This window comes from Tilletiopsis washingtonensis (genome assembly GCF_003144115.1).
Source record: "Tilletiopsis washingtonensis strain MCA 4186 unplaced genomic scaffold FA09scaffold_13, whole genome shotgun sequence".
NCBI classification, from domain to species: Eukaryota; Fungi; Basidiomycota; class Exobasidiomycetes; order Entylomatales; genus Tilletiopsis; species Tilletiopsis washingtonensis.
Genome location: NW_020312010.1, coordinates 56,103 through 83,634, shown reverse-complemented (window position 1 = coordinate 83,634; position 27,532 = coordinate 56,103). Strand labels below are relative to the sequence as shown.

The 27,532-nt window shown below is 67.8% G+C and overlaps 11 protein-coding genes across 11 annotated transcripts; 6 read left to right on the top strand and 5 right to left on the bottom strand.

Moving 5' to 3' along the window:
• Nucleotides 1-1,102: 1,102 nt before the first annotated feature.
• Nucleotides 1,103-5,264, bottom strand: FA09DRAFT_319558 (hypothetical protein). The gene is made up of 10 exons (XM_025740946.1): nt 4,371-5,264; nt 4,176-4,318; nt 3,847-4,116; nt 3,546-3,785; nt 3,105-3,491; nt 2,760-3,035; nt 2,113-2,709; nt 1,736-2,062; nt 1,588-1,672; nt 1,103-1,534 (listed from the first exon to the last, which is right to left on the bottom strand). Exons 1-10 carry the CDS (start codon nt 5,140-5,142, stop codon nt 1,206-1,208), a joined length of 3,426 nt encoding a protein of 1,141 aa, XP_025597562.1. The 5' UTR covers nt 5,143-5,264; the 3' UTR covers nt 1,103-1,205.
• A 447-nt stretch (nt 5,265-5,711) lies between these two features.
• On the top strand, nt 5,712-7,880 carry FA09DRAFT_339294 (hypothetical protein; the record flags this gene model as incomplete). The annotated part of the gene is made up of 1 exon (XM_025744198.1): nt 5,712-7,880. The coding sequence occupies one exon, from the start codon at nt 5,712-5,714 to the stop codon at nt 7,878-7,880; it is 2,169 nt and encodes a 722-aa protein (XP_025597561.1).
• A 417-nt stretch (nt 7,881-8,297) lies between these two features.
• On the bottom strand, nt 8,298-10,694 carry FA09DRAFT_330461 (TMS membrane protein/tumor differentially expressed protein). The gene is made up of 5 exons (XM_025742609.1): nt 10,363-10,694; nt 9,879-9,982; nt 8,680-9,636; nt 8,470-8,627; nt 8,298-8,406 (listed from the first exon to the last, which is right to left on the bottom strand). The coding sequence occupies exons 1-5, from the start codon at nt 10,657-10,659 to the stop codon at nt 8,381-8,383; spliced, it is 1,542 nt and encodes a 513-aa protein (XP_025597560.1). The 5' UTR covers nt 10,660-10,694; the 3' UTR covers nt 8,298-8,380.
• A 164-nt stretch (nt 10,695-10,858) lies between these two features.
• Nucleotides 10,859-12,550, top strand: FA09DRAFT_343529 (coatomer protein). Its single transcript, XM_025744606.1, has 5 exons — nt 10,859-11,237; nt 11,298-11,416; nt 11,811-12,039; nt 12,189-12,303; nt 12,366-12,550. The coding sequence occupies exons 1-5, from the start codon at nt 11,161-11,163 to the stop codon at nt 12,408-12,410; spliced, it is 585 nt and encodes a 194-aa protein (XP_025597559.1). The 5' UTR covers nt 10,859-11,160; the 3' UTR covers nt 12,411-12,550.
• Nucleotides 12,551-13,156: 606 nt separating this feature from the next.
• FA09DRAFT_339291 (hypothetical protein) lies at nt 13,157-13,790 on the top strand (the record flags this gene model as incomplete). Its single annotated transcript, XM_025744197.1, has 4 exons — nt 13,157-13,294; nt 13,360-13,506; nt 13,636-13,657; nt 13,741-13,790. The coding sequence occupies 4 exons, from the start codon at nt 13,157-13,159 to the stop codon at nt 13,788-13,790; spliced, it is 357 nt and encodes a 118-aa protein (XP_025597558.1).
• A 36-nt stretch (nt 13,791-13,826) lies between these two features.
• On the bottom strand, nt 13,827-15,559 carry FA09DRAFT_319549 (putative potassium channel beta subunit protein; the record flags this gene model as incomplete). Its single annotated transcript, XM_025740945.1, has 8 exons — nt 13,827-14,161; nt 14,217-14,407; nt 14,465-14,559; nt 14,627-14,806; nt 14,930-15,118; nt 15,192-15,297; nt 15,365-15,424; nt 15,494-15,559. 8 exons carry the CDS (start codon nt 15,557-15,559, stop codon nt 13,975-13,977), a joined length of 1,074 nt encoding a protein of 357 aa, XP_025597557.1. The 3' UTR covers nt 13,827-13,974.
• A 1,147-nt stretch (nt 15,560-16,706) lies between these two features.
• On the top strand, nt 16,707-20,042 carry FA09DRAFT_298513 (hypothetical protein; the record flags this gene model as incomplete). Its single annotated transcript, XM_025740249.1, has 3 exons — nt 16,707-19,681; nt 19,744-19,849; nt 19,917-20,042. The coding sequence occupies 3 exons, from the start codon at nt 16,707-16,709 to the stop codon at nt 20,040-20,042; spliced, it is 3,207 nt and encodes a 1,068-aa protein (XP_025597556.1).
• Nucleotides 20,043-20,425: 383 nt separating this feature from the next.
• Nucleotides 20,426-23,694, bottom strand: FA09DRAFT_48152 (Pkinase-domain-containing protein). Its single transcript, XM_025745686.1, has 4 exons — nt 22,031-23,694; nt 21,676-21,975; nt 21,355-21,623; nt 20,426-21,291 (listed from the first exon to the last, which is right to left on the bottom strand). The coding sequence occupies exons 1-4, from the start codon at nt 23,532-23,534 to the stop codon at nt 20,794-20,796; spliced, it is 2,571 nt and encodes an 856-aa protein (XP_025597555.1). The 5' UTR covers nt 23,535-23,694; the 3' UTR covers nt 20,426-20,793.
• A 977-nt stretch (nt 23,695-24,671) lies between these two features.
• FA09DRAFT_47905 (hypothetical protein) lies at nt 24,672-25,672 on the top strand. The gene has a single exon (XM_025745685.1). The coding sequence runs from the start codon at nt 24,818-24,820 to the stop codon at nt 25,637-25,639; it is 822 nt and encodes a 273-aa protein (XP_025597554.1). The 5' UTR covers nt 24,672-24,817; the 3' UTR covers nt 25,640-25,672.
• FA09DRAFT_47904 (hypothetical protein) lies at nt 25,673-26,646 on the bottom strand. Its single transcript, XM_025745684.1, has one exon. It carries the CDS (start codon nt 26,480-26,482, stop codon nt 25,706-25,708), a length of 777 nt encoding a protein of 258 aa, XP_025597553.1. The 5' UTR covers nt 26,483-26,646; the 3' UTR covers nt 25,673-25,705.
• Nucleotides 26,512-27,464, top strand: FA09DRAFT_361107 (hypothetical protein; the record flags this gene model as incomplete). Its single annotated transcript, XM_025745309.1, has 1 exon — nt 26,512-27,464. The coding sequence occupies exon 1, from the start codon at nt 26,811-26,813 to the stop codon at nt 27,462-27,464; it is 654 nt and encodes a 217-aa protein (XP_025597552.1). The 5' UTR covers nt 26,512-26,810.
• Nucleotides 27,465-27,532: the final 68 nt, after the last annotated feature.

The following is a 27,532-nucleotide window of genomic DNA, read 5'->3' as shown; positions in this document are numbered from 1 at the left end:
CACACGTTTGCCGAGTATGTGGTGAGTCGGCAACGCGCGAGGCTCAGTCCTTCCTTCTCTCACGAATGCTGTCGCAGTGGACGCGCGTCTATGTCATTCAGATGCAGCGGCCCTTCCCGGGCAACTCGGTCGCCGAGCGCCGCGCCTTCCGCGCTGCTGTCGAGATTCTCGAAGAGACGGAGGTTGCCGATCGTGAGTGCCTTCGCTCTCGCGTACCGGCTGGCCGTGGCTCACCGTCTTGCCTACTCAGGCCGCTTTGGGCTCTGCGCCGTGCCGAGCATCAACACCTACGTCATCTTTGCCGCCGGCTCCGTGCTGGTGTCGCACGCCGCGGGCCTGGAAGGCGACGGCTCGAACATCGCGCTGGCGAGCTACTGGCTGCGGCAGGTGAGTCTGGTGCAGCCTAGATGAGCGAAGCGCCCCCTCTAACCGACCCACTCACAGGCTCTCACGTTCACCGCCACGCTCTCTGCCGTCTTCGCCGACGTCGTGCACCTGCACGAGACACTCAAGACGCTGGCGCACGGCATCGACGCCGAGACCGACGCCCACCTCTCGCGGCTCGAAGAGGTGGCGCGCGAGCGCGAGCCGATCGAGAGCGCCCGGGCATGGCGCAACATCCTGACGACGCAGCTGCGGCGCCTCTCCACTGCGCCGGGCCCCAGCCGGCCAGCGGTCGTGCGGCAGCAGTCGGCGCCCGTGCTCAACACCGACCCGATCCGCACGCGCTTCTACCTGCGCAGCCCGATCGGTGTCACGGCACAGGCCTCGCTGCCACTCATGGCCGGCCCGCATGCGCGCCCACAGGGTCCAGACGACGGCTCGGCGGCGCTGCTCGATGCTGCCCAGTCCTTCCGGCGTGTGCTGCCGCGCCCCGACGACCGCACGGGGCGCGATCCCAGTGTGCGGCGCAACTTCCACCACCACGCCTTCCGCTTCAGCGACTGGAAGAAGGGCGACCGGCGCCCTGCGCACGCCGAGCCGTCGGCGCTGGCCGAAGCGCTCAACCGCTGAGCCGCTCTGCTTGCATCGCGCGCGCGCGCAACGGACTGCTTGCCTCCTCTGCCTCCGTCGCAGCTTCTCCATCTCCCTTCTCCCACTACGGTGTACTCGTCACGCGGCTCGGATGTCATTAGCTAGGTTCAGATGCAGGCGGCGCAGGGTGCAGGAATGAGTGTGACAGTAGAGGGATGAAGGTGGGACGCCTACTTGGCGGCCGCGAGCGGCGCATCGTCGTCCGAGTCGTCGGAGGCGGCAGCCTTGGGCGCGGCGGCCTTCATGCTGGAGGCGACCTTCTTGCGCGCGGGCGCCGCAGCCGCCAGCGGCTCGTCGTCCGAGTCGTCGTCGGCCGCGGCGGGGCGCTTGCGCGTGGCGCTCGAGGTGCTGTTGAGACCCGGCACCTTGCTGCTGCTGGCGCCATTCTTGCCCTTGGCGTCGGTGGTGGCGCGTGCGACCTTGGTCTGCACCACGACCTGCTCGGCCAGCGCCTCGTCCTTCTCGTCGACGGCATCGCCGTCGCGGTTCGCGCTCGACACTGCGCAGTGAGGTCAGACGGAGGTAGGCTGGGCGAATCGTTGCGCCACTCACTGTTCGTGCGGATCTTGAGCTTGGCGTCCTTGACAAACGTCCAGTCGGCGGGCAGGTCGTCGTTGTTGTCGTCGTACGATGCCCACTGCGGAAAGAGCATGTCAGTAGGTGTTGTGTCACGCTAAAGAGCCACGCGGCGGCAACTCACGCGGAACTTCTTGAGCATCGTCTGCGGGAAGTACTGCGAGATGGGCAGGATCTTGAGGTCGAGCTGCATCTTGTCGGCGTCCTTGGCCGCGGCGCGGTCGAGCTTGTCGAGCTTGACGTCCTCCTTTGCCTGTGCCGCCGCCATGGCCTGCTTCTTGCCCACGCCCTTCTTCGCCGGCTTGACGTCCTCGGGCTCCTCCTTCTTGACGCCGCCCTTCTTGCTCGGCGAGCCCTTGGCCTCTTTCTTCACCGTCTTCTTGGGCGCGCCGTCGCGCTTGACGAGGAAGGCGTCCCACTTCTTCAGCCACGCGACAGTGATGCGCGGGTCCTGCACGAGCTGTCAGCACGTGTCAGAAAGGCGTGATGCGGCACACGCACAATGTAGTTCAGCTTCGAGGTGCCGAGCGAGACGTCGGACGTCTTGTTCTTGATGGCAAACTCAGCCTCGACCTTCTCGTGCTGCGCAATCTTGCCGATGATCTTCTTGATGCACGACGGCACGTTGATCGCGCTGGCCTCGAGCGAGCTGCCGCCGCTGCGCTCGCGCGCCAGCACCTTCAGCTCATCGTCGAGGCGCTTCTTCTCGGCATCCACCTCGGCCTGCGTCTTGAAGCGCGAGCCGCCCTTGATGTCCTCCTCGTCCTCGTCCTCATCGTCGCTGCCGCGCTTGCGGCCCTTCTTGGCCTTGGGCTTGACGTCCTGCGAGTTCTGCTCCTCCTTGAGCTCCTTGAGGAACTCGCGCTCCAGCTGCGCGCGGTCGAAGGCCGCCTGGATCTTCGTCTTGCGCGCCTCGACCGTGCGCTCCTCGTGCTCCTTGATCTGCTCCTTGGTGATGGCGACGGGCTTGAGGAGCGACGTTAGGTCGCGCACCCACTCGTGCGTCTTGGCCGGGTACTCCTTGCGGATCTGCTCGGGCGTGCCCCACTTGAGCACCTTCTGCCGCTCCTTGTGGCGGTCGTAGGCGATCGAGAGCAGCTGGCGGCGGGTGTGAGGGCAGACACGCCGGGCAGCGCCAGCTGACTCACCTTCTGCTCGTGGCGTTCCTGCGCGCGCTGGTTGAGGATGGGGTTGAGCGTCTTTTGATGGTTGCACAGGATGGCCACGAGGCGGTTCGCCTGGTGGTACTGGTCCTTGAGCGTCTGCGGCGTGGCCTCGAGGCCCGACGCCTTGAGGTTCTCGGCCGTCTGGTCGAGCAGGCCCTGGAACGTCGTCGACGCGTTGTACGTGCGGAACACCTTGGCCGAGAGGCCCTTCATGCCGCCGTTTGCCTCGTTCTGCAGGAACTTGTTCACCGCCGACGGCTGCGCGGAGCAGGGTGTCAGCGCTGCTGCTCAGCGCTGCAGCATATGAGCGGTAGACGGTGCACTCACGTCCACGCGGTCGAAGATCTCGTCCGAGCCGTCCTTGGCGCCGACGGCGCCATTGGCGAGGCGCGTGGACTGGGTGAACATCTTGAAGTTCTTGTAGATGCGTGTCGGCACGGTGAGCGTCTCCTTGAAGCGCATCGAGTCCTTGCCGAGGAACTCGAGCTTTACCTGCGACACGTCGGAGCCGGCCTGGCCCTCGATCAGGCCCGTGACGTGCTCGACGAGCAGCGAGCACACGCCGTACGTCGCCGCCTCGTCCTCGCCCTTCTCGTTGCCCGCACGCAAGCTGTAGTTGTCGATCAGCCACACAACGGTGCCGAGCTGTCGGTCGAAGCGCTGCTTCGAGCTGAGCATGTCGTCGATGTGGCGGCGCAGCTTCACGACGCATTTCTGCACGGGAGAGCGGTCAATAGCTGGGCGTCGCACACACCGAGGCCGACTCACGTCGAGCTGGCGCGCCTTCTCGAACTTGTCGCGGTCCGAGTTCGACTTGAAGTTGCTCGAGGCGTCGAGGTACATGTATTTGTACTGCCCATTAATGCTCTCCTTCCAGAAGGCGAGCCACGTGCTCTTCTTGTCGCACTTGATGTCCTTCCACTTGTGGCCCGGCGGCGGCGCGGGCGGCGGGTGCTTGGGGTCCTTGAGTGTGTGGTTGATGGTGATCTGCTCCGGTGCGATGCGTTGCTGCAGGGAGCGCGACTCAGGTGTCAACGAGGGCAGCACAGGCGAAGCAGAGGTGACGCACCTTGATCCTGCCCTTCTTGGGGTGCTCGCCGCGGCCGAGAAAGAGCGCCGGCGGCTCGACCATGACATTGCCGACGCGCTGCTCGACGCCGTCGACGACGCACGTCTTCATCGCCGCCTCCTCCTTCTTCTTGGCCTCGAGCGCCAGGCGGCGCGCCGACGGCGCCATCTTGGCCTTGGCCGCCTTGGCCTCGTCCTTGACGCCGCGGTCGTAGTCGTACATGGCGCGGAAGTCGAGCTTCTCGAACTTTGTGATCTTGGTGCCATCCTTCTGCAGGCGGAAGAAGGTTCAGCGGACGGGCAGGCGCACACTGCTGCAGCCAGGCTCACAGGTGGGTGCTTGGCCAGCAGCTTCTGGAAGTCCTGGAAGAAGTTCTTGTTGAACACGGCGTCCTGCGCGTGCTGCGTCTCGAGCTTGACGGCGTAGAACATGGCGGCCTCCTCGGCCTCGGGCGCAAGACGCACGGGCTTGCCTGGCGCAGCGTCAGCACGGAGCATACAAGCGGCAGCGCAGTTCGCACTCACCGTCGTACTTCAGCTTCACCGAGTCGAGAATGGGCTCGTACGGCGGCGGGAAGCGCGGGCCCGTGTGGTACAGCGTGTCCCACTTCTTCTCGCCGCGGCCCTTGGGGCCCTTCTGCGCCGGCTTCTTGCCCTTGGCCTTGGCCTTCGACTTCGTGCTGCCGCTGCTGCTCGCGTCGTCGTCCTCATCGTCTTCCTCCTCCTCCTCGTCCTCGCCGTCGTCCTCGCCGTCATCATCCTCGTCGTCATCATCATCCTCGTCGTCATCGTCATTGCCCTCCGTGCCTGCCGCGCTGGCCGGCGTCGAGGCCTTGCGAGCACGCGAGCCATTGGCAAGCTCCGAGGCGCGGCCCTTGGCAGGCGCGCGCTTGCTCGAAGCAGCACCGTTGCGGCTGCTGCCCGCCTGCACGCTCAGCGGCTCGTCCGAGTCCGAGTCGCCGCTGCTGCGCTTCTTGCCCTTGCCGTTAGGCGCGGCGACCACCTTGGCAAGCGGCGCGTCCTCGTCCGAAGACAACGGCGTGCTGGCGCGCGAGTCCGGCTGTGCGACTGGCGCAGCAACGGGAGCCGCAGACGCCGAGGGCTCAGCCTTGACACGCTTTGCCTGTGTATACACCAGGTCAGCGACCAGCTCGACTGTCCGCCTGAGTCCTTCTCCCGTGCTGTCTCCACGAGGACTGCAGCGACTTGCGCGCGACACCCCTGGCTCGCCCAGGCTGGCGGTGACCTCCACCTCGTGCCAAGCGGCAGGTGCGAGCCAGCACAGCTCTGCCCACATCACCACAGCACTCACGAGCGGTGCCTCGTCTTCGCTCTCGTCGCTATCGGGGATGACTGGCCGCTTGTTCTCCGGCTTCTTGGGCGCAGGCGCGCCATTGGCGGCCGGCGCAGCGCCGCCGGCGCGCGACGCGTCGCGGTTCATGGCGGCAGCCGAAGCTCGGCAGTGTCTGCTGGCGCGAGAGGAGGGTGCGAGATTGGGAGCGCAATGGGTGAGACGCGTCGATGAGATGAGGTGAGGTGTGCTGCCTTTGTGCGCGCAGGGCAGACTGAGGGGGGTGTGGTGGCCGGACAGGAGGCGGCGGCGCAGGAGCGGCGAGGTTTTGGCGTTGAATTCGCACAAGGCACGCGCCGCGGCATGGCACCGCCTGCCACGCGCCGCTGCGCTCCTCTGCCGATTTCGCCGCTGGCAGCGGCACTGCGCCGCACGTGATGCCGCCTCGACCTCCCTCCACCTGCACCAGCGTGCCGAGGGGTGCCTCTTCGCAGCCGCTGCGCTTCCATCCACATCCACTCTCGCCCTCACCCGCGCTGCATTGCGCTCTGCCGGCAGCGTGCGCGCAGCCCGCCATGCTCAGCGAGCTGCCGCACCTGGCAGCTCCGCCAGCCGACGGTGCGAGCACGTCGTCAGCGCCGGCGCCCGACACACCCGCACCAGCAGCAGAAGCAGGCGTCGTGATGGAGCCTGCCGCGGCGGAGGCGCCGCTACCTGCGCATGCTGGCGAGCAGCCCGAGCCAGCGCAGCCGCTCTCTGCGGACACTGCCGACTCTGGCCTCGACGCTTTGCCGCAGGAGCAGACACTGGCGCAGTCGCAGCAGCAGCCGCCCGAGCTCGAGTCGTCGCTCGCTCAGCCAGCTGCTGAGCATGTGCTGCCCGTCGCGAGCGCAGCAGAGCACACGGAAGCACCAGCATATCCAGCTCGTTCCGAGCAGCCAATCGAGAGCGCCGCACCGGAACTTTCCGCGGCAGACACTGGCACTGCATCCGCTTCGGCCGCACAGCAGCAGCCGACCGCAACGCCTGCTGAAGAGATCGAGTCACCCGCAAGTGCTCCCGCGACTGCAGAAGCTGTCGAGCAAATGCCGGCTGTGATTGCCTCGTCGTCTGGGTCATCTCAAATCGACGGCACCGCCTCGGCTCCAGCGGCTGCTTCCGCATCTGCCGTCGCATCGAGCAGCACTCTCCCCGCTGTCGCTGCGCCCGTCGTGCAAGCGCGGCCCTCAGCTCTACGGCGTCCGCGCAGCACCACGGGCGACGAGCGCCAACAGACGGGCGCAGCTGCAGCTGCTCTCGACGAGAAGGAGCGCAACGAGGAGAGGAGAGAAGATCGCAGGAAGAAGATGCGCTTTGCATCGCCATTGGAGAGCCCGGGGCTCGTGCCGCCACTCGGGTGGAAAGGAGCAGAGGGAACGATGGCAGGCGTGGAGACGGCGCAGGCAGAGCAGGCGCAGAGCGAGGACAGCAAGATGCTGACTGAGGAGACGGCTACAATCGGCGAGGCAGCGCACACGAACGGCAGCGCTGCGGCCGACGCGACGCCTGTCTCCGATGCTGGCGGTGCGGGTGGAGATGCACAGCCCTCGAGTGATGCGCCTGCCAACGCCTCTTCTTCACTGCCCACGACCTCGACCTCTAGCTCTGGCAGCTCAGCTCCCGCTATCCCGGCTGCCGCGCAGCTGACGCCAGAGCAGCTTGCACGCCTCGAAGCTGCGCGGCAGAAGCTCCTCGCGCTCGGTGCGAGCGTGGGTGCCTCCAGTGCTGGTGCCTCGAGTGCTTCGCCTCCGGCTTCTGCTTCACCTCCGCCGCGGCCTCCTCCTGGCGAACGGCGAGGCCCTCCAGCTGGGGAAGCTCACTCTCCCGGACGTGCTCTTCGTGCCGAAGGCCTTTCACGCATGCTCCGACCTCCTGGCCCGCCGCCCGCACGTTCAGCTGCGTCGCCGCCAGCAGAGAATATGCGTCCAGGGCCGGGCATCGTCATTGCGCCACCAAAGCCGCAGACCTTCCCGTTCCACCGTGCACCACGGCCATATCTCGGCAAAGGCTCGCGTCCCAAGGTCGTCGAGCCTGAGCTGACGGCCGCGCAGCTCGCATGGCAACGGGCGCAGCATTCCACGTCTACGAGCGCATCTGTGCCCGCTGCTGGAAGACCTTTGAGAAGGGAACGAGCGAAGGAGCGCATCGAGGAGCACCCTTACTCGTACACGCGCCCTGCTCCGCCCGTCGCGCCGCCGGCACATGCTCAGGCGTATGCTTCACCAGCGCCGCCTCCACAGCAGCATTCGCCGTACGCTCCTGCGGCGCAGGCATATGCTGCGCCGCCACCAGCCGCGCAAGGCTATGCCCCAGCTGCCCCAGCTGCGCCAGCATACAACGCCTACAACGCTCAGCCGTCGTCCGGCTACGCAGCGCCGCCCGCCACTCAGGCCGCGTACGCACCACCGCCCGCCGGAGGCTACGGCGTTGCTCCAGCAGCGTATGCTCCGGCAGCGCCGCCGCCCGCACAGGGATACGCGCCTCAGCCGCCGCCGCATCAAGCACCGCCAGCGCATGCACCTTACGGCTACAGCCCCGCGGCTGCCGCCCCTCCGCCGGTTCCGCAGCAGCAGCACTACGGCAACTACGGCGCGCCTCCTGCCGCAGCTGCACCGTACGCACCTCCGCCGCCTGCGCATGGAGGAGCAGCTGGTGGAGCGCCGCCGCAGCGCAAGCGCTTCGACTACAGCGCCTACACTCGCTAGGTGTTTATCTCGGCGCCAGATGCATGCAGTAGATGATGCGGGGAGAGTGGATGCGCAGGTCTGATATCGGGAGTCATGCGAGCGATCGCGCTTGCATCCCCTTCGCGATCAGACTTCCAGCTCCAGTGCGCGGCGTCGGCCTTGCTCTCGTCCGCGTTATCTTCCTTACTCGTCGAGGCGGCGAGGCTGTCTGCACCATGGAAGAGCCTTGTGGGAGAGCAGCACTCAGGATGGAAATGCAATGCGTTGAGACACGTGTCACAGGCTCAACGCAGCCTGGCAACGGAGCGCCGCTGTGACCTCGGTACTGATCCTCTGAGCGGACGTATGTGCAGCGCGCTCGAGCAGAAGGTGCCCGTTCAGCAAGGCAGACAGCGGCTGGCTATACGCCTCGCTCCTCCCTTCACCAGCAGATGCCGAGGATAAACGTCCGATTGCGGGGAGGCAGAGGCGCAGGTATATGTACAGCGGGCAGCGAGGAGCGCACAGAGCCACGACGGCTAGTCGACGCTGAAGCGATCCGGCACTGTGCAGCAAGAATCGTGTCAGCGCTCCGCTCCCGCACGCAGACATGCGCGCGCCAACTCACGCAGCACGGGTGCCACGAGGCTCCAGGCGTACAGCGCCGCGCAGAGCCAGGCGCTCGTGACACGCATCCACATGGCCGCCGGCGAGCGGCCGACGACGACGATGGGCGTGCCGGGCTCGTCTGCGTCGGGCGAGGGGCCGAGGGCGCGGACAATGTGCCTGGCAAGACGTGTTAGCAGAGGCAGGAGAGGGGTCGCCACGTCAGCCTCACCAGTCGGTCAGCAGCATGGCCACGTAGCACGCGGCGATGGCAAAGATGAAGTGGAAGAAGGCGTAGTTGTAGCGCGTGCCGTTGCGCTCGTCGTCGTTCTCGTCGCGCGCCGCCTTCATGCTGGCCGAGTCGAGCTCGTCGTCGTCGTCGTCCGACGCGGCCTCCTCGAGCGCAGACGCCGGCAGCGAGCCGGCATCGACGGCGGCCTGCAGCGCCTGGATGCGCAGCGACTCCTTTCGCTTCGGCTGCGTCGTCGTGGGAGCCTCGACGTCCGTGGCGCCATAGCCGGCCAGCTCCTCGCCGTGGCTGGGCGCGGCGGTGGCGAGGGCAGCACGGCGGCGGCCGACGAGCGCCTTGCTCTGCGTGGCAGCGCGCGACGTCGAGTAGGCAATGGCGAGGAAGGTGAAGAGGGCGCCAAGCACCACCGTCGTGTTCTTGACGCCACCGGCACGCCCGCGCGTGATGGGGTTGCACGCCACGTCGTCGTGGTTCAGGATGGCCGAGGTGATGAGATAGGTGCAGTAGGCGCCCACCATGCTGCTCTGCGCCAGGCCCGAGCGCGGATTGGCCTCCTGCACTGATGGCGAGACGCAGAGCGCCGTCAGGAACGCCACGAGGAAGAGGTTGATGGTGATGAACGTCGTGTTGAGACCGCAGCCGGTGCCGGTAAAGTAGCCGTAGAGCACGCCCGTCATGACGAGCACGAAGCTGTACATGCCGAGCGTCGAGCCGATGAGCGTGTACTTCCAGAACGGCGCATTCGTCTCCTCCCAGCGGTCCAGGCACGTCTCGCTCCACGTGTGCGCAAAGTCGATGAGCAGCACGAGGCCGAGCAGGATGAAGACAAAGGAGAAGGCCAGCGCAAAGTAGTTGGCCCACACCATGAAGAAGCCGTTGGGCATGAAGAAGGTGAGCACGACGAGCAGCATCCACACGAGCACCTTGGGGCCCCACCAGCTGCAGGGCAGGAGTCAGTGCGATGCGATGCAGAGCCTGAAAGCAGGCGAAGAGCCAGTGACGAGCATGGTCGGCAGGCGAAGCGAGGCAAGTTGCTCGACGCAAGGCGCATCTGTGCTCCACGTCAAGCGCATGTGTACTCCACGCCGGTATGCCTCACGCCATGCGCATCTGTGCTCCACGCCAAGCGCATCTGTGCCACCCGTGCTGCACCTGCTGCCCTGTCCCTTGCGGCGACTCACCCGTTCTGCAGCGCCGCGCGCTTGTTGCGCGTGTCGTGCACGCCGAGCAGCAGCAGGCCGAGGAGGCAGTGGAAGAGCGAGAGGGCAAAGGTGATGCGGTGCACCTAGAAGACCGAGCACGGAGCGTCAGTGAGATGCCACGCGCAGGCAGGGAGGAGATGAGGCTTGGTGCTGCGCCGGGACCGAAGACTGGTACGCGCGCAGCGAGGGGAATACGGATCACTCGAGCGAACAGCGTCCGCCGAAGGCCTCCAGCTCGCCAACTGGCGCTCCGAAGTGCCGGCAGCGGCGCTGTCGCTGTTGAGCCATTGTGCTCCACTTGCCTCCAAGACCAATGAGTCCAGAGGCAGAAAGGCGTGACAGCTGTAGCGCTCTCCACTGCCTGCCAGCATGCCGCGTTGCACCTGACCGCTCCCTCTCTCGCCGCCACGCTGCCCTGTTCTGTTCCCGCACCGTATGTCGCGCACCGCCACGTCCGACTCACCGCCAGCACGCCGTAGCAGCGCTCGCCGTCGCCCTCGCAGTCCATGGCGAGCCAGCCGTAGCTCCACTTCTCCACCTGCTTGACGGCGTAGCCGCTGCGGCTCAGCCACGCGACGCACGCGTCGAGGCAGAAGAGGAGCGCAAAGCCGATGCGCGTCGCCATGCTGCTCTGGCAGTTGCACGACTTGAGCAGCGACGAGGCGGCCGTCGAGGCGAAGCAGAAGGCGAGGCCGCTGAGCGCGGACGAGGCGAGCGAGACGGGCAGCCCCAGGAGGGGCAGCGAGAGGAGTGCGCCCATGGCTGGGCCGAGGAGCGGGGGTGGTGGAGTGGAGTGGAGTGGAGTCATGGAGGGCGCAGTCGCCGCCGCCGCGCCATGGGGCCACTCAGCCCCCGCGCCGCTCCCGCGGTCACGTGCCACGCCCCGCCTCCCACGGCCAGCCGTGCGGCGGCGGCGCTGGCGCACGGGCGCAACGCGCCTTGGACCTGGCTTCCTACACCAACACCTCACCCTCACCTCACCTCTCAGCGCACGCACACCTCTTGCACTCGACTGCCGCGCACAGCCTGCTTCAGTCGTCCTGATCACCGCCCACTTCCGCGCTCTCATTCACACGTCCACGCTTCTCACGCTCCCTCGTCTTCTCCGCTTCCATCTGGCCGCCTTGTCTCACGCCTGAGCTCCTTCTTGGGCCGGCGCCGAGCCCACATCGAAGCACGGCCAGCAAAGACGTTCTTTGACATTCATCTCTCGACACATCTGCAACTCCCTCCACTGGCGGCGCAAAGCAGTAGCAGCGAGATGGTCAACCTGACGCTCTACAGCACCTCGGCCGTGCTGCTGCTCGACGCAAACGACGGCGGGCGCATCATCTGCAAGTGCGCAGAGCCAATGAACGCCCGGACTCGCCGTGTGCCTCGCTGACAAGCCATCGGCAGATACTACACGCCGCCGCACGCGCCGTCCAAGGACGCCGGTGCCGCGGCGCCGCTGGCGACGCTCAAGGAGCAGCGCGCCTTTGAGAAGGCCGTGTGGGAGAAGACGCGGCGCGGCGGCGGTGAGTGTGGCGCACGGCTGGCAGCCGTGAGAGTGTGGCAAGCGAGAGGCAGTGCGTGGAAGGCATGAGCGGCGCTAGGAGTCGTGCCAGGCGCTTGCGGAACAAGCGCGATGGGCGAAGCTGAGGTGGATGGCGGTAGAGTGCACGGAGCGGTGCCCTGCTGGCCAAGGTGCGGCAGCCCCGTTGTGCACGCCGCACCATGTGGCAGGCTGCAAGACAGACGGTCAGAGCCAACGAGCCGTAGATATGCGCATGGGCAAAGGAGAGCCAATGCGACATGGTCGCGAGGCCGCTCAGGTTTCGACGACTGGGACAGACTCTGCAGCGCCCGGAGACCCACGGATCCGCACGGCATCAAGCTTCTCACTCCCTTGTGCTCACCTCTCTTCTCTAGGCGACATTATCCTCTACGACTCGCACCTGCTCCTCTTCCGCACGCTGCCCGACGTGCTGCTCTACGTCGTGGCGCCCGCGGGCGAGAACGAGCTGATGCTGTCGAGCCTCCTCTCGACGCTGCACGACGCCATTACGCAGCTGCTGCCGCACGGCGCCATTGAGAAGCGCGCACTGCTCGAGAACTTGGATCTCGTGGCCCTTGCGATTGACGAGGCGGTGGACGATGGGTGAGTGGCGCATGCTTTCTGGAGCAGCGAGTGAGGCAAAGGGACAGGCGCAAGCCGCAGACCGCTCTCCTCGACGCCTCCCCCTCGTCTGTCTCGCCGCCCGTCAAGCATCGAATCCCACATCACTGACGCATGCCGTCCCTCTTCAGCATCATCCTCGAGATGGACGCAACGACGATCGCCTCGCGCGTCTCGCGCCCGCGGCCCGACGTCGAGAGTGTGGTGCAGATCAACGAGCAAAGCCTGCTGAGTGCCTACAGCAGCGTGAGTCGGGCCGTGCTGGGGGAGCCGCGCGGACGCAGCTGACGCTCTCTCCGACGGGACAGTTGAAGGAACGCGTGGCGCAGCGGATCCTGCAGGGCGGCCTCTAGCTCATCAGCTGCTCTCGCCTGCGCAATGTGATGACTACGGGAGCCGGAGCTTCGAGACGGTCGCTGGGAGGGAGAGTGCCGAGGAGTGCCATGAGAGACAGGAGAGAAGCTGGGCTCAGCGGCGGGCGCTGTAGAGCGGGATCTGCGTAGGGAGGCTGTGCCTGCACGGAAGCATCAGCGCCCTGACGCGATGGAGACTCCCGCTCCGAAGACGCGTGGAGGGCCTTTGCCCGGCTTCAGCTCCCCGCAAGAGCGAAGCTCAGGTGCGCGGCGCGGCCCCTCGGCGGTGAGAGCCGCTGTCAGAGAGCGGGCGAGCTCGGCCCAGCGATGCAGGCCGGGGCGTGCTTCGGAGAGACGCAGCGCGACGCATCGACCCCTGAGAATGGAGGCAGATCTGCCTCCGCTGCAGCGGCACATGCTCGCGCCGCCGCCGCCCGCGAAGGCGCCGCTCGCCGTTGCCGCTTCTTCGGTGCCGCCACGCCGCAGGCTTCATCACGCGACGCTCGCCAGCGCTGCGCCGCAGCCGCAGCCGTCAAGATGCCGCGCGGCAAGAAGGCTTCTGCCGCTTCTCATGGCGCCTTCTGCCGCTTCTCATTGCTGCGGCCCGCTCCGGCGCACGGGCCGCGCGAGGAGGCGCACCGCCTCACGCTCGATGAGGAGGGGAGAGGGGGGTGTATAAGATGTGGGCAGGCCGCACCGTTCGCCTCTACGCTGCATCTCTCCTCCCTTTGCATCCTCAGCCAGCCATGTCCGGTCCCTCGGCCGCCGCGCCCGCCATCCCGCAGTCGCCCGCGTTCACCAAGAGTGTCGAGCTGGCCAACGACCCGGCCAAGGGCCTGAGCATTGGGCTGAGCATCTCTGAGAAGCTCGCCTTCTGGGGCATGGTGCGTTGCTCCGCCTTAACCCTTCCTTCGCCCGCCTCTTGCTGACGCGCTGCACATGCAACCAGAGTGAGCAGGGCCTGACGGGAGACGTCACCGGCGAGCGTCCCTCGATCGTGCGCGTCGAGTCGCGCCTCAAGCACGACGCACACGCCAAGAACAAGGGCGTGGCGCCCGAGGAGGCGCAGACGCGCTACGTCGAGATGTTCCTGCAGGTGAGCAGCGAGAAGGCGCTCACGGAAGAGGCATGCCAGGAGGACAGAGAAGATGTGAACGTGCGGGGAGGCGCATGACTGACTCTCCCTCGCTCTCCTCTTCTCCAACCCACCCTTCGCACCTCGCAGGCGCTCGAGAAGTACGCGCCCAGTGAGTGCCGCCGACCTTCGTGTGCAACACCTGCACGTCCGCTGGTCGTTCGCTCACTCTCGCGGTCTCCCGTCGCCGCACAGAGCATCCGGCGTGCAAGGAGTGGGAGGCCGAAGTGCGTGCTCTGCTATAGAGCATCCCCCCCCCCCCCTTTCAGCCCCACGGCTTTCTCGACTCGCACCGACGCTGCAATAGCGAATCATCCCTCCCAACGTCCGCTGACGATGGTCTGCGAGGCCTGACAGTCTGCAAAGAGCGTTTGATTGGGCTTCTGCGAGCCCTTTTCTGCTCTCAGCCCCAGCATCTTGCTTTCTGAGTTAGATCGGCGTGCGGCCGAAGGTGCTGGGGTGCGCCGGCACGTTCTCCAGCGCGCCGTCAATCTCCTTGAGCACCTCGCTGGTGAGCTTGGGCAGCACCTCGATCGCCTTGAGATTCTCCTCCAGCTGGCTCGCCTTCGTGGCGCCGAGCAGCACCGTCGAGACGTGCGGGTTTGCCAGGCACCAACTGGCGCTCGCGCTGTCAGCTTGGCGCGCATCAGAAGAGGGTCGGGATGACTCACGCGATGGCGAGCGTGCCGGTGCTCGTGCCGAGCTTCTTGGCAATCTCGCCCAGGCGAGCGACCTTGGCCAGCTCAGCCTTGCCCTCCTCCGTCTTCAGCTTGTCCACGCTGTCCTTGAAGAAGGCGGCGTTGGTCTCGAAGCGCGAGCCCGAGGGGACGGTGGCGTCGTTGTACTTGCCCGTCAGGATACCCTACGCAGAGGAGACATCAGCGCGAGGGACACGGAGGAGACCAAGGAAAAGACGCACCGACTTGAGCGGCGACCAGATGGTGAGGCCGTAGTCGTACTTCTTGTAGAGCGGCGCGTACTCAACCTCGACGCGCTCGCGGTGCAGAGCCGAGTCTGAACGGCAGATGCCTCAGCACGACGCACAGCGGCCGGCATGATTGGGCCTGGCTGCCAGACTCACACTGTGCCTGGTCACAGATGGGCGCAATGAGGCCCAGCTGGTGCGCCACGCCGTGTGCCTCCTCGATCTGCTGCGCGCTCCACTCGCTCGTGCCCCAGTAGAACGCCTTGCCCTGGTCGATGAGGTGATTGAAGGCACGCACGATCTCGTGCATCGGGACCGTCGGGTCGGGACGGTGCGCTGTGGCGTGTGATCAGCCGCGTGTGCCGGAAGATGGAGTGCGCAACGGCAGCGGCAACAGCAGCGGCGGCTCAGCAGCAGCAGCAGCAGTCACGCCACCGCCACGCTCGCTCACAGACGCACCAAACACGGCGTCCCAGTACGTCAGGCCGGCACGCTCGAGCGAGTCGTTTGTGCCCTCGATGATGTGCTTGCGGCTGAGGCCGCGCGCGTTTGGCTCCTTGCTCGTGGCCGTGCCAAAGAAGATCTTGGTGATGAGCACGACGTCGGAGCGGCGCCACTTGAGGTTCTTGATGGCCTTGCCCACGGCGACTGCGGGCGAGGAGGAGGCAGGGTGTGGGCATCAGCCTCAGGCCTCATCGACCCTCTCTCCGGCCACACGCACTCTCGGCCAGGCCGCCGCTGTACGTCTCGGCCGTGTCGAAGGTGTTGATGCCGGCCTTGAAGGCCTGGTCGAGCAGCGCCTGCGTGCCCTCCTCGTCGACGGTGCCCTGCATGTGCGGGTGCAGGTCAGCGCCGCTGCGCATGCACAGAGTGTCGCAGACCCGCCGCACGCACGCCGTACGTCAGCCAGCTGCCGAGCGAGAGGCGCGAGACGCGCAGGCCCGAGTCGCCGAGCTGTGCAGCGAGCAAGAGGCAGGGTCAGCCAGCAGAGCAGCGATGCGCACACTCGCAGCAGCCACGCACGCGCTGGAAGAGCATGTTCTTGGGGTCAAACACGGCCGCGTCGGCGGGGACAAAGGACTTGGACATGCTGGGTGTGTGTGGTGTGGGAGGTGGTGAGGTGGTGCGTCGGTGGTGGTGAGAGGGTGAGCTGCGTGTGCAGAGAAGACGACGCTGCTGCTTGAGTTGGGCTTGGGCCAGAAGACGGCGCACGGGGCACCGCCGCGGTCCTCCGCCAGCGCGACACTGCCCATCTGCCCGCATCGGCTTCCCCGCAGCCGCGCGCTCCACTTTGACGTTGCGGCCGTACGCCGGTGCCGACTTCCAAAGGCGCGAGATTGCCGTGCGCTTGCGGCAGGGGAGCAGGCGGGCAGGGCGCCGTGCTGCGGCAGGCGCCGACCACAGCGCTGAAGGCAGGCGACGGCGCTCCTGCTCCTACTGGTGCACCCTCAGTCGCCATCTCTCGCACATGCTGCGATGCCCCTGTGGGCGCTGCGTGCTGTGCCTTGAGGTGGTGCAAGCGGCGGCGCGAGCGCGTCGGAAATCGGCGGCCGCGACGTGCCGGCCAGGGTCTAACGCGCGCGTCACGTGGCATGGCGCCATCGGCGGGCGCCGGTGGCCGAGCTGTGACAAAGCCGCCGCGCTCCGCCGGCGCGAAACCCTGGCGGGCGACGGCACTTCTTCCCGCGCCTGGCGCACCTCCCTCCTCTCTCCCCCATCACCCCTCACCATGGCGCCTCCCACGCCCCTCTCCACCGCCGCCATCTTCGCCGGCGGCCTCGCCGTCGGCGTCGGCGGCGCGCTGCTGCTCTCGCGCAGCCAGATCGCACCCGGCACAAAGGTCTCGCGCAACGACCGCGCAAAGGCTCAGCGCGCCGTCAGCGAGGCTGTCGAGCAGCCCAAGGCGGCCGCCAAGAAGGCCGTCGACGCCGTCGCCGAGAGCGCGCCCGTGCGTGCCGTCGCCGAGAGCGCGGCAGCCCAGAAGCTCGCCGGCGCCGGCGCAAAGGCCGCCGACGAGACCAAGGCGCAGCTCGCCGGCGCAAAGACGGCCGTCGAGGCCAAGACGCAGCCCGTCGGCGCCTCGGTGCACGCCATCACCGCGCGCGCGCTCGAGGAGAAGAAGAAGCTCGACGCGCAGGACGGCAGCAGCGCCGATATCAAGAAGCCCTTCGTCGACGCCGCCACGCCGCCGACGCCCAAGGAGCTGCAGGCGCCGGCGCACGTGGCGCAGACGAGCATGAACCTCAGCGGGCCGCTCGACGCGCCCGCCGACCAGACGGCGCCGCCGACGGTGCCCGTGTGGGTCTCGGGCGTGCCCGACGCCGAGCGCCGCCTCACCGCCGCCGGCCAGATCGAGGAGCTGGCGTACAGCAGCTCCACCGCGCTCTTCGTCTACGAGAGCGCCGCCAACGGCGGCCTCGGCGCCTGGGCCGAGGCCGAGGCGCAGCGCGCCGTCAGCAAGGGCTTCCACAGCCGCACCAAGGTCATCAGCATGCAGACGCGCACCGGCGCCGGCACCGCCATCGCCGGCTACGTCGCCGAGCGCGGCTCCAGCAGCACCCAGCCCGTCACGGCCGGCGCCCTCAAGAAGGTCGTCAGCGTGCTCGCCAACGCCCAGGCGCTTGTCGGCATGGCGCCGGCGCTCGCCGCCATGCCCGTGAGTGACGCGCGCCTCGTGCTGCACGTCAGCTCCGCCGCGCAGGCCATCGACGCCGACGGCACGGGCTCGCTGAGCGTGCACAACGACTACGCCAGCGTCGCCGCCGCCACGGCGGCGCTCAGCGAGGCGACGCAGCCGTTTGCCGTCGTGCTCTCCGGCTCGCGCTCCGAGGCCGTCGCCGTCGCGGCGGCTGCCTACGACGCCGGCGCGCAGGGCAACAACGTCGTGCACGTCTTCGACGGCGCCTTTGCCGCGCGCGAGGTGGCGCCGCTGGCGCGCGCCGAGGCGCAGATCGCGCCCACGCTCACGCAGGCGCTCGCCGCCCGTGGCCTGTCGCACTTCGACTACGCCGGCGCCGACAATGCCACGACGGTGCTCGTGGTGCCCAACGGCCCGCACTTCCTCGCGGCCAAGAGCATGCTGGCGCGCGCCGCCGACACGTCCGTCGGCGTGCTGGGCGTGCGCGTGCTGCGTCCCTGGGACGACGCCGCGCTGCTTGCGGCGCTGCCGTCCAGCGTGCGCCGCATCCACGTGCTCGACGAGGTGCGCGCCGGCAGCTCCGGCCTGCTGTTCGACGATGTCCAGGCCGCGCTCCTCAGCGACTTCACGGCCGCGCCGCGTGCCGTGCTCCCGCTGGCTCTCGCCGCGGGCCAGAGCCTGACGGCGGCGCAGTGGGCCGCCCTGCTCCGCACCGCCGCCCACGCCTCGGACGCCATCAACATCGCCACGCTCGAGGTTGACGAGGCGCTCAGCGCCGGCCTTCTGGGCGCCCAGCGTCTCGCCACGTTCCTCGACGGCGACTCGTCGCCCACCAGCGGCCTCGGCGCCCTCGTCTCGCGTGCCCTGCGCGCCTCGGACTCCGCCCGCGGCCTCACCCGCTTCGACAACTACACGCAGGGCGGCGTGCTGCGCGCCGACATCGTCCTCGGTGCTGCTGCCGCGCAGGCCGAGGAGCTGCCCGTGGCGCTTGCCGCACAGACCGGCTCCAGCACCCTCGTCGTCGCCGAGGCCGCTCTGCTCAAGGGCGTCGCGGCTTTCGACAACCTGGCACAGGGCGCCTCCGTCGTGCTCAACGCGTCGGGCTGGGAGGTGGCCGAGGTCGAGGCCAAGCTCAGCGCTGCCGACCGCCGCGCCCTCGCGGCTGCCAATGCTCGTCTGCTCCTCATCGACGCTGCCAGCGTCGCCGAGCAGCTGGCTGGTGGCGAGAAGAAGGCCGCCCTGCCGCGCGAGGTCGCCAGCGCCGTGCTGCTCGCCGCCTTCGTGCACGCCCACACCGGCGGTGACGCCTCGGCTGGCGAGGCCGTGGTGCGCAAGACGCTCGGCACTGCGCCGCTGGGTCCTGGTGGCGTGCCGCAGCTCGTGGCTGCCAGCATCAAGGCGCTGCAGACTGTCGCCTTCGACGCCGCCGCCTGGCGTGCGGCCGAGGACGACGCTGCGGCCTCGCGCGCCGTCTCGGGCACGTACAACGCCTTTGCGCCCAACGCCGACACGGCCGTGTTCGCCGCGGCCGAGGGCACGGCGGCGTCGTCGCGCGCCACGTGGGCGCTGCCGGCGTGGCAGTTCCTCTTCTCCGAGGCGTACGCGCTCGACGAGCGTGCCTTGCGCCCCGACCTGCACGAGCAGACGTGGCTCGTCAAGTGCACGGAGAACCGCCGCCTGACGCCGACGGACTACGACCGCAACGTCTTCCACCTTGAGCTCTCGACGGCCGGCACGGGCCTCAAGTACGAGGTCGGCGAGGCGCTCGGCGTGCACGGCTGGAACGACGCCGACGAGGTGCGCGAGTTCCTCGAGTGGTACGGCATGGACGGCAACGAGGTGGTGAGCGTGCCGTCGATCGTGGCGCCCGGCCGCTGGGAGAGCCGCAGTGTCTTCCAGCTGCTGCAGCAGCGCCTCGACATCTTCGGCAAGCCGCCGAAGCGCTTCTACGAGGCGCTCTCGGGCGTGGCGACGAACCGCGACGAGGCGCGCTGGCTGCGCTTCATTGCCGCCGCCGAGGGCTCGGCGACGTTCAAGAAGCTGAGCGAGGTCGAGACGGTGACGTATGCCGATGTGCTGCGCATGTTCCCCTCGGCGCGCCTGCCGCTCGACCAGCTCATGGCCGAGGTGCAGCCCATCGAGCCGCGCCACTACTCGATCGCCAGTGCGCAGAGCGCCGTCGGCGACTCGGTGCACCTGCTCATCGTCACCGTCGACTGGCAGACGCCGTCGGGCTCGGCGCGCTTCGGCCAGTGCACGCGCTACCTGGCCGCGCTCAAGCCGGGCGACGAGGTGACCGTGTCGCTGAAGCCGAGCATCATGAAGCTGCCGCCCATCACGAGCCAGCCCATCATCATGGCCGGCCTCGGCACGGGCGCCGCGCCCTTCCGCGCCTACATCCAGGCACGCGCCGTGCAGAAGGCCCAGGGCAAGCCCGTCGGCCCGCTCATCTACTGCTTCGGCTCGCGCCACGAGGCCAGCGAGTTCCTCTACGGCGAGGAGCTCAAGGCGTACGAGCGCGACGGCCTCATCACGCTGCTCACCGCCTTCTCGCGTGACCAGAAGAACAAGATGTGAGTCCGGTGCGGAGCGTGCGCCATGCTGCCGGGGACTGACCGTATTGCTTCTTCTTCAGCTACATCCAGGACCGCATCCGCGAGCACGCCGGCACCATCACCAAGCTCCTCTCGGCGACGGAGGAGGAGCACAAGGGCTACGCGTGCCTGTGCGGTCCCACCTGGGTGCGTCTTTGCCGTGTGTCTCTCTCTCTGCCGCAGCACACATCCTGACGCCTCCATTGCTACGCAGCCCGTGCCGGATGTGACGCAGGCGCTCATCGACGGCTTCGTCGACCAGGGCATGAGCACTGAGCAGGCAGAGGAGAAGATCGAGCACCTCAAGGAGGAGGAGCGCTACGTGCTCGAGGTCTACTAAGCGGCGCGCCACCATGTCATCGTACGTCGACCCGAGCGGGAGGCCCTCGATTCCTTGCTTCTCCTTCGTTGTCTGCCCTTGAAATGTACCTCGTCATAGACGACACGCTCTGGCTCTGCCGCGTGTCGTGTCCAAATGCGATGCTTCCTTCTTCTGTTTGTGCTCGCAGCAGAGCCGCTGGGTCCACCTGAAGTTGTCTCGCTAGCAGCCGCGCACGACCCTAGCCGGCGCGAGCGGACGCCACATGCCACGCGCCTAGACGGCGTCCGCTAGCACCTTTTAGCACCCTCCAGTGCGCGAGCCCTGGAGGATCTGCTCTTGCCGAGGTCGCGGGACCACCGCTAGGACCCGCCAGGTCACAGAAGTGGCGCCGCTACTGCTCGCTTCTTGAAGTATGTGTCTCGCGCCCCGGCTGAGCAGCAGGCAGAGGCGCAATGGGCGATGAAGATGGATGAGTTGGCATTGACCGAGAAGGAGCGAGCGAGCACAAGAGGCGGGCAGAGGAGGAAAAGACGTGTGAGTGTGAGAGGAGGAGCGGAGCGATGTCTGTGAGCGTGTGGGCTTGGGCGATGAATGGGCGTGAGGGAGACGGGACGCGATCGTGCGAGGGAAAAGGACAGGAGCGCAGAGCGGCGGGGATCAAGAGGGGCATGACGAGAGAGTCGTATGATGGGCGTGTGCTAGGCAATGATGGCGAGCACGGTGCTGGAAGGGCGTGAGATACGCTTGATGAGCGAGCGGACTGGCGTCGCTAGTCCATGACGCGAGTGACGCTGTTGAAGCCCTGGAACGGATTGGCGACGACTGCGTCGCCGTCCTCGTCGCCGACGCCACGCTTGCCGGCGCTGGCCTTGATGTCTGCGTCGCCGCGCGATGCCGACGCGCCGCCGGCCTCCTTCTGCGGCGTGCGCAGCGAGTCGCCGGCCTGCGAGTCGAGGTTGAGGCTGCGGCTCTCGCGCACGGTGCGGAAGTTGATGGCGTCGAGGCCGTTGGAGAAGGCCGGCACGATGGGCGGCGTGAGGTTGCGCAGCAGGCCCCACGAGATGGGCGCGAACCACTTGTGCGTCTTGACCTCGCTCGCGCCCGACTGCGAGCCGAGGCGCCGCAGCTCGTCCTTGAGCAGCAGCTTGCGGATCAGCGACTTGCCAAACGACGAGATGGGCGTCGCCTCGGGGAACGTCACCTCGTGCCGCAGCACGTTGGAGAAGGTGGCGTTGCGCGACGAGCCCTTGAACGGCGTCGTGGCGAACTGCGGGGCGGAGGTGTCAGCGCCTGTGCCCAGCACAGTGCTTGCGGTGCACTAGTGACTCACGATCATCTCGTAGATGAGAATGCCGAGCGTCCACCAGTCGACGGCACTCGTGTGTCCGCAGCCCTTGATGACTTCGGGCGCGATGTACTCCTCTGTGCCCACGAACGAGTTGGTGCGCAGATCGGCAATGCAGGATCGCGTGTCGATGAGGGGCGCACTGCTCGGCGTCGCCTGCCGGATCATGGCCGGCGCGCCGCCCTTGTGCGTGGCGCGCGCCGAGAGGTCAAAGTCGGAGAGCATGACGTGGCCCGACTGGTGCAGCAGAATGTCTGTGTCTGGTGTCAGCGCGACGCGTGCATCGCAAAGCACTTCTCCACTCACTCTCTGGCTTCAGGTCGCGGTAGATGAAGCCCATCAGGTGCAGGTACTCGAGCGCCGCAATGACCTCGGCCGCGTAGAAGCGCGCATCCTCCTCGGGCAGACACTTGCCCGGCCGCGTCTGCAGGGCGCGGAAGAATTCGCCGCCCATGCAGTACTCCATGCAGAGATAGAGATAGTCGTCGCTCTGGAAGGAGTGGTAGAGCGTCACGATGAAGGGGTGGTTCGACGTCGAGAGAATCTCCTGCTCGGCCATGACGCGCTTGATCTTGTTGCGCTTGATCATCTCCTTCTTCGACAGAACTGCAGGCAGGCACTCAGCATGCAGCCCATGCGAGGCGCAACGGAAGCCACTCACCCTTCATGGCAAAGAGCTTCTCCGTCTTCTTCTCGCGCACCAGGTACACCTTGCCCACATCGCCCTTGCCCAGCATCTTGACCTTGCTGAAGCTGCTCGGCCCCACCTCGACGTCGCGCACCTTGATCGAGTTGCTCGAGTAGGTGCGGCGGAAGTTGCCGCGCGCCGGTCCCGCGCCTGGCGATGCGCCGTTGGCGCCGTTCTGCAGCGCCGCCAAGTTGCTCGCCGACGCAGGCGGCGCAAAGGTGCGCCCGCCGGGCGACTTCATGCTGCCGGACTTGGAGCGGCCCGAGCCCGGGAAGCTGATGCCCGAGCGAGGCTTGGGCGTCGATGTGGAGCGCTGCCCGTTGGCGCCCTTCTCAAAGTCCTTGGACGAGAAGGAGAGCGCCGTCGAGTCCATGCGCACCGGCGAGTTGGGGAAGAAGCCGTCGCGCTCGCGTGTCGGCGAGGCATTGGCGCCTTCGCTGGCAAAGGCAGAGTGGCCAGACGGCGTATTGTCGTCGTTGGGCGACAGGAACCCGTTGCCGCGTGCCGTCGCCGCAGCAGAGGCCGGCATGGGCGGGGCATCGCCCGTGCCACTGGCGCTGGCGCTGCGCGACTGCGCCAGCAGCTTGTTGGTGTCCGGCGCCGACGACACGCGCCGCAGCAGCTTGCTAGCAAAGCCACCGCCACCGCTGCCACTGCCACTGCCGCTACTTGCGCCCGCAGTTGCGCCTGTAGTCGCGGCGGCCTGCGAGCCAGGAGTGCCCGGAATACCAGGCAATGTCAGCTGTGGCGCGCCGTTGGCGTCAATGACGCCGTCGACCTCGGCGGCGGGCGCCAGGCGCGGCGCACTCGTCGGCATGCGCACGTCCTGCAAGCGAGCAGCTCGCTGTGCGGAAATGCCCGGCATGCCCGAAGCCGAGGCAGAGAGAGCCGGAGCGGCGCCGCCTGAGGAGCCGCCGCGCGAGGAGCTGCCGTTGGTGCCCTCAGAGTCGTCGTACGAGTCGCCGGAGAAGGAGTTGGGGTCCGTCACGACGGTGCTGCCCTGCAGCGGCTGGAAGCGGCCATTGCTGCTGCTTGTGTGGCCGTCGCCGCCGCTTGGCGTGCGCCCCGACTCGGCAGAGGACGAGGTGCTGCCTGCGACGGTACCCGCAGCGTGCGACGACGAGGCCGCGTGGCTGCTCTTCTTGCCAATCGAGCCGAACTTGTTCAGCATCGACTTCCACTTCTTGTCGCGGCTGCCGCTGATGCTCGGGTTCGGCGACACGGGCGCCGTGCCGCTCGAGATGCTGCGGTCGCGCGTCGAGCTGCTGGCGCCCGGCGAGCGGTGGTGCACCGGCGAGTGGTCGCCGTGCAGGTAGCCGCCGCCGTTGGAGACGTTGCTGCTGCCAGTGGGCGTCGAGGGATCGCGCATCGCGCCAAATGTGGCACTCGAGGAGAGCGGCGGCGTCGAGATGCCGGCAAAGCGGTCTGCCGACGGCGTGGATGCAGCCGGCATGGAGGACTCGACGAGCGAGGGCATGGCGGGTGCCGAGGCGTGCGGCTGGCGCGACGCAGGCTACAGCGAGAGGTGCGGCAGTGGAGCGGAGAGATGGAGCGTCACGCGGAGCTGCGAGAGGCGCCAAGCACGACGCCGAGGTCGCGCTGCTGCTGCCGAGCGGTGCTGCTGCCGAGCGGTGCACCACCAGGGGCAGCGCGGGCCACTTGCTGGCTCTAGGGGTGGCCGCGTCTGGGGCTGGACACGCCGTGCGCGAGGAGCCAGCACGTCAGGCACGCCGCCGGCACTTGCCGTGCGAGTGAGGGCACCGAGCGATGACCTCGCGCAGGCGAAGGCTATGCTATCTAGGGGCGCAGAGAGCGCTGCTGCGGACTCGGAGCGAGGGCGCGCTGCGAGCTCTGTGTGCGGCCGCTGGGCGCAAGTGCTTCGATGAGTGCCCTGAGCGGGGCGTGCGCTGCTGCTCGAGACCGAGCGTGGAGCGAGGCGGCGTGGAGATCGGCAGACGCTGCTAGGCCTGGCGAGCGAGACACGGGCTGAGGATGGAGAAGCGAGGCGATGCGGAAGATCAGCGAGGAGTGGAGTGGAGCGAGGATGGGGTGCGGCTGGACGAGGGGCCGAAGCAGCTGATGCCTGCAGCTGTCTGGCTGGAAGGCCGCCGAGGGGCGAGCGCCGCGCGGCGGCAGCTGAGGCTGCCGCTGGCGTGCTGCCTGTGCCGCGCGCGCTCGCCGTCCGCGTGCGGGCCCGCAAGGCGCAAGCGCTAAGGCGCGTGCTGGCAGGCCGCCCGCCGCGTGCTGCCGCTGCCGCGGCTGCTGGCGTGCGTCTGCGGCGTGCGGGCGCGCCGCCGCGATGTGCCGCTCCCCACGCTGCGAGCTGCCCCGGCCGCTGATGCTGATGCGCACCATCGCAATTCGCAAGGCCTGCTCGCACGCTCTGCTCCTCCTCTCGCACGCTGCCAGCAGCTCAAAGCCAGGTGCAGCTTATGCTGCGTCTGCGCTCGGGCGCTGCGCTGCGCTGCTGCTTCACTGCGGCGGCGGCCTTCTTGCCGTGCACACGCGCTGCCAAGCTGCTCTCCTGCGCTGACGCGCAGCCGGGCGGGCGGCACACCCACGGCCAAGGCAAGTGCGCCCGTGCCCCCCGCAGCCGCAGCCGAACCGCCCTTTCGGCGCTCTGTGTCGAATTGCCGTCGACTGGAGGGCACGGCGCATCGGCAGTCGCCTTGCACCCCACCGCAGCGCTGCCCGGCGTCCGCACCGCGGAAAGCGCGCCGTGCCTGAAGCGACAGGCCGGCCCAACCTCTGCCGCCTGCGATGGGGTGCTTTGGGCGACAGCGCGGCGAGGCGGCTGCAGCATTGCAGCGATGCAGCATCAGCTGCAGAGCCGCAGCATCAGCCGCAGCAGGCGGCAGCGTTGCGCTCTGCCGCTGCCTGCGCCTGCACGGCTCGACGCCTCTCCGCCCTCGCGCCTCTCCGCTCCCCACGCTTGCTGCACGCCTGCGGCTGATCCTGCACCTGCGCTCTGGCTGCAAGGCACGCTGCGCTGCGTCTGCGCTGCTGCGGCCGTGCACCCTCGATGCTCTGCCGCATCGCGATGCGCTGATGGCGAATTGGCGATGCGGCCGCAGCTGCCGTCTCTGGGTGCTGTGCCGCTGCCTTTTGCTGTCCGAGCGCGATTGCGAGAGGCAAAATAAGGCGTGCTGTGGGTGTGCAGTGAGAGCCGGCATGCGGGCCCGGGAGACGTCCGTAGCCGCACGCCGCGAGCACCCTGCGGCTGCCGCGAAGAAGAGCGAAGGAGCTGCGGCCACAAACGCATCCGCGTGCGCCAAGAACTGCCTTCACACGATTCGCCAGCGGCAGCGAGCGGCGGCGCTCCGGAGCAGCCTCAGCGCTCCGCCTGCGCTGACCGCTGAGGTGAGCCACCAGGTGCAGCCTCGCTCGAGCTGGCACCCTTCATGCTACGCGAGGACGCAGGTCGGCGAGAAGAATTGCAGCTGCAGCATGGCAGCGGCGCATCCAGCGGCAGCGGCAGCAGTCACGGCTCACGAGCCCGATGCGGGCGCAACGAACGCAATGTCTGCCTCCCTTGTGGCCTTGGTCCGCCCGCAGCCGCGGAGCTCGGAGGGCGCTGCTTGAAGTGTCTCGCAGCCGCGACCAGCTTGACTGCTGGAGCCGTACAGTCTCTACGTTCAAGTCCAGAGTCTACCGCGCGCAACGCCCACGCCCGGCTCGGCTTCCTTGTCGGTGCTGGACGCGCACCCTTGCGAGCCGGAGAGCGTCCGACGGAGACACAGCGCGTCGCTGCCGGGGAGTGGGCTTTGCACCTCCCTTTTCTCCGGCAAGGAGAAGCAAGCGGCTGTCGCTGGCGGCGAGGCTGCGGCTGGAGTGGACGCCATGGCTCCTTGCCTCGCTCGCTGCACGGCGCCCGTGGCGGCAGCGCGCTGCGCCCAAGCGCCACGCAGGAAAGCACATCCTTGCCGCAGCACCGGCTGCACAGGACCAACGGCCGGCCGACGGCCAAGCGTCGCCCTCATAAGCATGCCGCAGCATCCTGCATGCGAGCTCCGTCTGGGCTGCAGCTGCAGCTGCGGCTGATAGGATGCTGCGACGAGAAGGCGTGCATGCGCCTCCGCGACAAAGCTGCGCGCGTGCGGGCGGGGCGCAGCACCCAGCACCCTTGCCGCAGCTGTCTGCAGTTGCAGCCACAAGGACGGCACAATGCTCGACCGATCCTTGAGCAGACGGCCGTCGGGTGAGCTGGCGTGCGAAGCACAAGCAGAGCTGAGCAGCCGGCAGAGCGGCTCGCGGAGCATCCAGCCGCCAGCAGGGCCGTGCATGTGCGAGTACGCGTCGCCGGGAACTGCTGCGCTCTGGCACATTGTATCTGCACCAACGGCAGAGCCTGGCGGTTCTGCGCCCAGTGAAGAGAGGTGAGGATCCCCATCCTGTGGTGCTGTTGCATACGCTTGCAACTTGCATCTGCAATGACCATGCTCGCCCGGCGTCGCTGTGCCATTCGAGACGCTACGCGTCGGGCCTCAGGGGTGCGGGCCGCGTCGCCGCCGCTTCTTCTCGCGCCGACGCCTCGCCATGTCTGTGAGAGGAGCGCAGATCTCACGCATGCTGTGACCCACAGCGGTGCATCGACGTCGTCTGCCTTCGTTCTCGATGGCACTTGACAGCTCAACATCTCCTGATCGTGGCCTCCTGGGCCGTCCGTCTCGGCGAGGTACCCATGGACCCGTGACACTAATGATTGACGAGCGGGAGTGGAGGTCTCGACGTCCGCCGCTATCCCAGGCTTGTCATGGCCAATCTCCGGGCCCGGGCCTGCTCGGCTGTGGGTGATGAGGCTCCGCCTCCGTCTCCTCCTCTCTCACCATCACCCAGCTCACGCACCTACGCGATGACGCCTCACGGCATCTCCGAGTTCGTGCCGCTGCACGCTGCTGAGCCCGAGCGTACTTCACGTCTACGCCGCGCGGCTCACCAGCTGAGCGTCTACTCGACGCCCGTCGGCGCATTCAGCGACTGCACGCCCAGCGGCAAGTGGAGTCCGCTGCACGAGCATCTCGCCGCTATCCTCCCGCCACCTCGTCCGCAGACCGGCACGGCAGCTGCCGTTGCCGACGCGCAAGCCAAGGCCGCCAGACTCGCACTCGAGAAGGCGCGACTGGAGGAGGAAGAAAAGAGAGAGGAAGCGGAGGTCGAGCAGCTGCTTCGTCGTTCGAGCATCGACGAGGACGAGCTGCTCTGCGGCACTGCCGAGCCACCTGTCAAGATCGAGACGACGAGCATGGAAACGCCGCGCACGCCCGTCAAGACGCGCCCGCGTCCTCGTCCGCGCGCCTCGCCGTACCTGCTGAGCCGCATCGTGCCGGTCTCGTCCGAGGTGCGCACGGACATGGCGCATCTCACCGTCATGCCTGACCAGTCACTCCACCTGCAGCGCAGCAAGTGACTACAAGCCCGGCCGTCAAGCACAGGGGAGACGATGATGAAGTGTGCCGCGTGGGAAATGATACAGAT